The sequence below is a fragment of the Entelurus aequoreus genome, linkage group LG08, assembly GCF_033978785.1.
Source record: "Entelurus aequoreus isolate RoL-2023_Sb linkage group LG08, RoL_Eaeq_v1.1, whole genome shotgun sequence".
Taxonomy (NCBI): domain Eukaryota; kingdom Metazoa; phylum Chordata; class Actinopteri; order Syngnathiformes; family Syngnathidae; genus Entelurus; species Entelurus aequoreus.
The window spans coordinates 9605225-9615224 of NC_084738.1; the positions used below are offsets into that span (position 1 = coordinate 9605225).

Genomic DNA, 10000 nt, shown 5'->3' on the forward strand with positions numbered 1-10000 from the left:
GGCTGTCATCTGTTTTAATTATGAGCAGTGTTGGGTTAGTTACTGAAAACCAGTAACTAGTTACAATTACTAGTTACTTTATTTCAAAAGTAACTCAGTTACTAACTCAGTTACTTACACCAAAAAGTAATGCGTTACTGTGAAAAGTAACTATTTAGTTACTTCTTTCCCCCCCCCTTTTTTTAAGGCTCCCATTAATGCCCTTTTAGCCTTCATTTCAGTACTGTTATTGCACTGGAGAATAATACAATCTGTTGATCAACTTGACATGCATTTGCATCACTGAACTCTGAAAGCAATGTGGTCTACATACAACACACAAACAATGTGCTCTACATACAACACACAAACAATGTGGTCTACATACAACACACAAACAATGTGGTCTACATACAACACACAAACAATGTGGTCTACATACAACACACAAACAATGTGGTCTACATACAACACACAAACAATGTGGTCTACATACAACACACAAACAATGTGGTCTACATAGAACACACCAACAATGTGGTCTACATACAACACACAAACAATGTGGTCTACATACAACACACAAACAATGTGGTCTACATACAACACACAAACAATGTGGTCTACATACAACACACAAACAATGGGGTCTACATACAACACACAAACAATGTGGTCTACATACAACACACAAACAATGTGGTCTATATACAACACACAAACAATGTGGTCTACATACAACACACAAACAATGTGGTCTACATACAACACACAAACAATGTGGTCTACATACAACACACAAACAATGTGGTCTACATACAACACACAAACAATGTGGTCTACATACAACACACAAACAATGTGGTCTATATACAACACACAAACAATGTGGTCTACATAGAACACAAACAATGTGGTCTACATACAACACACAAACAATGTGGTCTACATACAACACACAAACAATGTGGTCTACATACAACACACAAACAATGTGGTCTACATACAACACACAAACAATGTGGTCTACATACAACACACAAACAATGTGGTCTATATACAACACACAAACAATGTGGTCTACATAGAACACACAGACAATGTGGTCTACATACAACACACAAACAATGTGGTCTACATACAACACACAAACAATGTGGTCTACATACAACACACAAACAATGTGGTCTATATACAACACACAAACAATGTGGTCTACATACAACACACAAACAATGTGGTCTACATACAACACACAAACACTGTGGTCTACATACAACACACAAACAATGTGCTCTACATACAACACACAAACAATGTGCTCTACATACAACACACAAACAATGTGGTCTACATACAACACACAAACAATGTGGTCTACATACAACACACAAACAATGTGGTCTACATACAACACACAAACAATGTGGTCTACATAGAACACACAAACAATGTGGTCTACATAGAACACACAAACAATGTGGTCTACATAGAACACACAAACAATGTGGTCTACATACAACACACAAACAATGTGGTCTACATACAACACACAAACAATGTGGTCTACATACAACACACAAACAATGTGGTCTACATAGAACACACAAACAATGTGGTCTACATACAACACACAAACAATGTGGTCTACATACAACACACAAACAATGTGGTCTACATACAACATACAAACAATGTGCTCTACATACAACACACAAACAATGTGGTCTACATACAACACACAAACAATGTGGTCTACATACAACACACAAACAATGTGGTCTACATACAACACACAAAGACAAAGATATGTTTCAAAGGGCCAATTTATTTCAGGCCAGAAAAAATTGACAAAACTATTTTAAATAGCTGCAACATAATGGCACTTTAACTTTAACTTCAAGTAGATAGGATCTTGGATCCAAGACACAACTTACATTTAACTAAAATGTTATTTTCTTTGTGCTCGACAAAAGAAAAGTATTGAGAATGTCTCCATGTTAAAAAACTCGACTTCTGGCTTCGCCATGATGTCTTGTTAGTTGTTATGAGTGTAGCGTATGTGTGTGTGTGTGTGTGTGTGTGTGTGTGTGTGTGTGTGTGTGTGTGTGTGTGTGTGTGTGTGTGTGTGTGTGTGTGTGTGTGTGTGGCCCTTTAAGATATGACAGCATGAGAGGTGAGTGACGTCAAGGCAAGGCAAGGCAAGGCAACTTTATTTGTATAGCGCTTTTCATACACAAGGCAGACTCAAAGTGCTTCACAGACAACAAAGTGAAATGAAAGAAAATAAAAGCAAAATTAAAATGCAGACAATAAAAATAAAAACAGTGCAGACGTTAAAAGTTAAAAGATTAAAAGATTTAGCTGAAAGCTAAGGTGAACATAAAAGTCTTCAGTCTAGTTTTAAAAGTAGTGAGAGTTGGGGAGAGTCTGACATCTTCAGGAAGTTTATTCCAGCTATTTGTTGCATAGTGACTGAATGATGATCTCCCTTGATTTGAGTTTACTCTTGGAACCGCTAACAGATTGGTCTCAGAAGATCTTAGTGATCTAGAGGGCGTATATAGTGGGAGCATATCAGTGATATACTTGGGCCCTAGACCATGTAGTGATTTATATGTGAGCAGGAGGATTTTGAAATCTATTCTCTGATGTACAGGGAGCCAATGTAAGGATTTAAGAATTGGTGTAATGTGCTCACATTTTTTGGTCTTTGTTAGAACTCTAGCAGCAGCGTTCTGAACAAGCTGTAGCTGCCTGACAGTTTTTTTGGGAAGACCTGCAAGGAGACCATTACAATAGTCTAGCCTACTGGTAATAAAGGCATGTACAAGTTTTTCTAAGTCTTGAGCTGACATGAGCCCTCTAAGTCTTTTTACATTTTTGAGGTGATAGTAGGCCGATTTTGTTACTGATTTGATGTGACTGTCGAAATGTAAATCAGAATCTAAAATAACCCCAAGATTTCTGGCTTTATTTGAGGTTTTCAGGGACAGTGATTGAAGGTGTTGGATGACTTTAAACCTTTCTTTTTTAGCACCAAAAACAATTATCTCAGTTTTATCTTCATTTAGTTGTAGGAAATTTTGGCACATCCAGTCTTTGACTTGCTCAATGCACTGGCACAGAAGATCTATGGGGCGATAGTCATTTGGTGATAGCGCTACATAGATTTGGGTGTCATCGGCATAGCAATGATGGTCAATGTTATTATTTTGCATGATTTGTCCTAGTGGGAGCATATAGATGTTAAATAAAGTCGGCCCCAAGATTGAACCTTGGGGGACTCCACACGTTACGTTGGTTGGTTCTGATACAAAGTCACCAATGGAAACAAAATAGTTCCTATCTTGTAGATATGACTTGAACCAGCTTAAAACTGTGCCTGAGATCCCCACCCAGTTTTCCAACCTGTCCAAAAGTATTGAGTGGTCGACAGTGTCAAATGCAGCACTGAGGTCCAAAAGCATTAATACTGAAGTTTTGCCAGAGTCTGTGTTTAGACGGATGTCATTTATAACTTTAAGAAGGGCCGTCTCTGTGCTATGAAGAGGTCGAAATCCTGACTGGAAGTTGTTGTGGCAGCCAGTGAGTGAGTGGGCGAGAGAGGTGAGGGAGCGGCGACAGTGAGTGCGTGTAGGTGCTCTAGCTTGGTGGATGGCTGCGTGCAATAAAGTCACAAAGTTGCAACAAACCGCCGGGCTCGTCATTCACCCTCAGCTGTAATGACCACTTCCGGGTGAAGTGAAGGTTGTTAGACCCGAAGTACGGCTCTGGAGGAACGTCTCCCCTCTTCTTTTCCACCGGAGCGCTCCAATAAAACACTCAGATCTTCAGTTTCTAGCCGATACTACATAAAAAATAACGTAAAATAACGCAGTAACGCATCATGCAGTAACGGTAACTGAGTTACTGTATATAAAAAAATAACGCGTTAGATTACTAGTTACCGCCGAAACTAACGGCGTTACAGTAACGCGTTTAACGCGTTAGTCCCAACACTGATTATGAGACACAATTGTGTCAAAGTCATGATTTTTTTTTCGTGCTTGAAATAAGAAATGATTACCGTATTTCCTTGAATAGCCGCAGGGGCGTTAATTAATTTAAAACCTCCTGTCACTCCTGCGTTTACCGGAAACCGGCGGGATGGCCGTGCATGCGGTAATTATTTTAAAACCTCTTCTCACTCCGGCGTTTACCAAAAGGAATCCATAAAATTTAGGCGTGCGCTTTGAGTGTGATGTAAGCATACCATCATGAAAAGCACATTTAATTTAAAAAAAACGTTATTATGGTCTTACCTGTACTTATAAATGGAGTCCATCTGCAGCTCCTTCTGACCAAAAGCATCGATAACTTGTGTATAGAAGTCTTCATTATTTTCTTTTTTCTGTTTTAAAAGTCTCTTTGTCTCGATGGAGATATTCCTTTAATTATTACCTCCTGCTTCCATTGAAAGTCCAGTTTAGAAAACTGTTTTTAGATACCGGTATGTAATCCTCCATGTTAGAAGGAAGAAAAAAAATCTCTTGCTGCGTGTGTTCACTTCTTCTGCAGTACCGGAAGTCGCAAGAAGGATCACTAGCGCGGCAGCGCCCTCTACCACCAGGAGGCGGGAGTCATTTAATGACTTATACAGTATTTGACACACGCAGCTACGGTATATTAATAAAACATAGCTGCTTACTGTTCTCTTTAGCATACTGTACCGGTATTCAATAGCTTGGACCTTAAATCCTACTGAAAAGCTCTTTATCTTTTTTCCTTTGTGCGATTGTAAACTACTGAAAGCAGCTTCCTCCATTTTGAAAATGAGGACAGGTAAAGCGTCACTCGTGACGTAACGAATTTGACCCGGTGGAAGTTCTAGACATATGCTAAATATTTTGCGAAACGAGTTTGACCCGGCGAAAATTATAGACATGCGATAATAAAATTAATATTTTGCGAAACAAATTTGATTCGGCTTCAATAATGAACCGGCGATAAGGCCAAGCATGCGTTAATTATTTTGAGAAACGAGTTTGACCCGGCAGTAATTCTAGACGTGCGAATACTATATTCCCTGCGCCAATTCAAGGAAATACGGTACTTTAAAAAAAAGTAGTTTTATACTTGTGAGTGTTGATGACACAGCTTTGCAACAGTTGATATTCTAGTTTCAATTAGTTTTACTCAATATAGGTCATCAAATCTCAGCTACAAGCTGTAATATCTTACTGAGATCATTTAGGACCAAAACACTTAAAACAAGTAAAACACTCTAACACAAAATCTGCTTAGTGAGAAGAATGATCTTATCAGACGGAAAATAAGCAAATATCACCCTTATTTGAGATATTTCATCCTACTTAGAGTTCAGTTATTGCAGTGCAGTGTGAACGTAGCCTTGGACAAGGTTTTTTGTTCGACATTCCTAAAAGAAAGACTTTAAAGATTTTTTTACTGTCCCTATTTCTATACATGCAAGACATACAGCCCCCCCCCCCTTATGCATGTCCACAAACGTCCACTGCAGAGGACGCGGCCTCTCAGGTCAAAAGACTTTCTGTGTTACACTCAGCGTTCCGGCGCTTTCATTGCAGTGGTGGACTTCGGCCTCGCGGAACTCCCGGCGGCCCTGGACCTGGTCCAGCACAGACTGTCGGAGGCCGAGCGCAAGAGGAGGCACGCCAAGGCGGACGACTACAACATCGAGGTGCTGCTCGCCGTGGACGACTCGGTGGTGCGCTTCCACGGCAAAGAGCACGTGCAGAACTACGTCCTCACCCTCATGAACATCGTAAGTCGGCCGGGCGGGGTCAGCGGGTTCCTCAGACGTCAAATATCACCGCTCTGACATCACGCTTTGTCAACAGCTTTTTTTATGGATTACGGCGGAGGTTAGCTGGTTCTTTATGGACCTCAGCAGCTCCTACCACCATAATCTCCTTACCAGGAGCCCAAATCCTTCAAGTCAGATTTTCACAGAGCGCCGGTTTCACTCGGTAACAGTTACCAGTCGGGGAGCCCGCACGGTGGTCTGATAAGCTGCGCCAATCAAAGAGTCGACTGTGGGTCGGCGGGTTACGCCACCTTGGAAAACCGCCGCTACTTATGAGGAATGATGGGTTAATTGATTCAGCATGTTAGGCTTCATTTTCCTAATTGGTGCCAGGGAGAATGTGCTGCTATCTGTTAAGCAAATCTTTTTACATTTTCTGGAAGAAGCGAGGGGTTTGCCTGTAAGCCAGCAGAGCCGTGCCCGTGCTCAAATCCCTCCGAATCCCTCCCATAGTACCACCTGGAGAACCCCCCCCCCCCCCCCCCAACCCCTCAGAGGGATTGATTACTGGACATCCTGTCTGCGAGGTGCCCGGCACACAATGGCAGCGTTGTTCCAGCACGGGCCACGCCGATGCGATGTTGTATACAGGCCAGGGACGCCCCTCGTCGCCTCTAGTCCACAGCTGCTGCTCTCGTTTGGCGGCCGAATTCCAGCCTCTTTAAGTGCGTGTGTTGTCCATGTGTGTTCCTTCTGGCTTTGCAATTATCCCCGCACACATGGCCTCTGAAGACATACCAGAAACTTTCGAGTCTTCAAATATGCAAGCTCAGCGTTTGGCCATCCAATTATTATAACAGCTCCTGTTAGACCTTGTTTACATGAAATGTTGCTCTTTTATCTTGGGGAATGTTGTGTGATTTCGTAAATAAATGCAATGATTTGCAAATCCTTTTCAACCTACATTCAATTGAATAGACCGCAAAGACAAGATATTTAAAGGCCTACTGAAATGAATTTTTTTTATTTAAACGGGGGTAGCAGATCTATTCTATGTGTCATACTTGATCATTTCGCGATATTGCCATATTTTTGCTGAAAGGATTTAGTATAGAACAACGACGATAAAGATTGCAACTTTTGGTATCTTATAAAAAAAAAGGCTTGCCCCTACCGGAAGTAGCGTGACGTAGTCAGTTGAACATATACGCAAAGTTCCCTATTGTTTACAATGATGGCCGCATGAAATGAGAGAGATTCGGACCGAGAAAGCGACAATTTCCCCATTAATTTGAGCGAGGATGAAAGATTTGTGGATGAGTAAAGTGCAAGTGAAGGACTAGTGGGGAGTTGAAGCTATTCAGATAGGGAAGATGCTGTGAGAGCCGGGGGTGACCTGATATTCAGCTGGGAATGACTACAACAGTAAATAAACACAAGACATATATTTACTCTATTAGCCACAACACAACCAGGCTTATATTTAATATGCCACAAATTAATCCTGCATAAAAACACCTGCGTGTTTGTTATGCTAGCTCCTAGCTCCTCTGCTAGCTCCTAGCTCCATAGAACACGCCAATACAATTCAAACACCTGATCAACACACACAATCACTCAGCCCAAAAGACCGTTCACCTAACCCAAGGTTCATAAAGCTTATATATTTTAAAAAAGTTACGTACATACGCAAAAAAAAGTTGCGCACATACGGTCAAGCGATCAAATGTTTAGAAGCCAAAGCTGCATACTCACAGTAGCACGTCTGCGTCTTTGTCATCCAAATCAAAGTAATCCTGGTAAGAGTCTGTGTTGTCCCAGTTCTCTACAGGCGTCTGTGTATCGTAGTCAAAAGTCCTCCTGGTTAGAGTCTCTGTTATCCGAGTTCTTCCATCTTGACTGCATCTTTCGGGAATGTAAACAATGAAGCGCCGGCTGTGTACTGTTGTTGCTGACTACGTTCGAAAAATACGTCCATTTCGCACCGACAACTTTCTTCTTTGCTTGCTCAGCTTCCTTCTCCATAATGCAATGAACATGATTGCAACAGATTCACGAACACAGATGTCCAGAATACTGTGGAATTATGAAATGAAAACAGAGCTTTTTCGTATTGGCTTCAATGTGGAAGGCATACCCGTGTTCCCCGGTCTACGTCACGCGCATACGTCATCCGCAGAGGCGTTTCGAACCGGAAGTTTAGCGGCAAATTAAAAATGTCACTTTATAAGTTAACCCGGCCGTATTGGCATGTGTTATAATGTTAAGATTTCATCATTGATATATAAACTATCAGACTGCGTGGTCGGTAGTAGTGGCTTTCAGTAGGCCTTTAATGTTCGAACTGAGAAACTTAATTTTATTTTGCAAATAATCATGAACTTGAAATTTAGTGGCAGCAACACATTGCAAAAAAGTTGGCACAGGGGCATTTTTACCACTGTGTTACATGGCCTTTCTTTTTAACAACACTCTGTAAACGTTTGGGAACTGAGGAGACCAATTTTTGAAGCTTTTCAGGTGGAATTATTTCCCATTCTTGCTTGATGTTCAACAGTCCGGGGGTCTCCGTTGTGGTATTTTAGGCTTCATATTGCGCCACACATTTTCAATGGGAGACAGGTCAGGGGCCGTACTTATCAAGCTTCTTAGAGTGCCATTTTACACTTAAGTCCTGAGAATTTGCGAAATTTAGTCCTACTCTCAAACTTAAGAATAAAAGCTTTTTATCAACGTTCTTAAGTCTAAGAATCACTCCTACTCTCCACGATATTTAAGAGACCTTCAGAGGTGTCTTAAGTGGTTAGGAGTTGCCAGCAGGGGATGGCACTGAGGCGAGAGAGACGTGCGCGAACGTTCAGGGAACGGAACAATGTTGTTTTTTTTGATGACGAGCAGCTGATCAAACGGTATCGTTTAGACAGAGCGGATATTATTTTTGTCACAGATTTAATACTTTTCGATTCCTTGTTGATTTCTGCATGTGTCTGCAGTGGGCTAGTATACACACCAGTTTCAAATTAGTTGCCTAATTAATGAATTGGTAAGAAAATGTTATGACAGTAGCGTATGTGTGTGGCCGTGAGGTGAGTGACGTCAGTGAGTGTGTGGGCGAGAGAAGAGAGGGAGCGGTAGCGTGAGTGCCGGCGGGGACTAGTTTGTTTTGTATTATTTTGTAGTTTATTGTCAAAATATACACTCCCATTGTCCACTTAAATATTTCCAAGATATTTCTTTATTCTTAGACAACTGATTCCCTTCCGTGATTGGTCATTTCTATGGACACAGAAATGACGTCACCTAAAATTCCGTTTACGGCACATAGTAATGTCGTAATTCAGCTCTGAGTGTGACACTTAAGATTCAGTCCTACACTTCGCTGAAAGTGTGAGTAAGACGCTTGATAACTAACTTTTAAGTGCAGCTTTCAGCGAAGAATTTATTTACTCTTAAGTCAACTCTTAGCAGACTTCTTAGGAGTAATTCTAAGAAGCTTGATAAGTACGGCCCCTGGACCACGCTGTTGTAACACATGGCTTGGCATTGTCTCGCTGAAATAAGCAGGGGCGTCCATGATAACGTTGCTTGGATGGCAACATATGTTGCTCCAAAACCTGTATGTACCTTTCAGCATTAATGGTGCCTTCACAGATGCATAAGTTAGCCATGCTTTGGGCACTAATACACCCCCATACCATCACAGATGCTGGCTTTTGAACTTTGCGCCTATATCTTTTCCTTATTGGTCCGGAGGACACGACGTCCACAGTTTCCAAAAACAATTTGAAATGTGGACTCGTCAGACCACAGTTCACTTTTTCACTTCGCATCAGTCCATCTTAGATGAGCTCGGGCCCAGCGAAGCCGGCGGCGTTTCTGGGTGTTGTTGATAAATGGCTTTCGCATTGCATAGTAGAGTTTTAACTTGCACTTACAGATGTCGAGACGAACTGTAGTTACTGACAGTGGTTTGCTGAATTGTTCCTGAGCCCATGTGGTGATATCCTTTACACACTGATGTTGCTTTTTGATGCAGTACCGCCTGAAGGATCGAAGGTCCATAATATCATTGCTTACGTGCAGTGATTTCTCCAGATTCTCTGAACCTTTTGATGATATTACGGACCGTAGATGGGGAAATCCCTAAATTCCTTGCAATAGCTCGTTGAGAAATGTTGTTCTTAAACTGTTCGACAATTTCCTCACACATTTGTTCACATCCTTGTTTGTGAATGACTGAGCATTTCAAGGAAG

General features: G+C 41.4%; 1 protein-coding gene across 2 annotated transcripts in view; it reads left to right on the forward strand.

Moving 5' to 3' along the window:
• LOC133655379 (A disintegrin and metalloproteinase with thrombospondin motifs 14-like) overlaps positions 1–10000 on the forward strand; it is a 122910-nt gene that overhangs the window by 31055 nt on the left and 81855 nt on the right. For both annotated transcript variants that reach the window (XM_062055485.1, XM_062055486.1), the window contains exon 4: positions 5568–5764. In XM_062055485.1, the coding sequence (XP_061911469.1) occupies positions 5568–5764 (197 nt within the window). The remainder of the gene's footprint in view (positions 1–5567; positions 5765–10000) is intronic.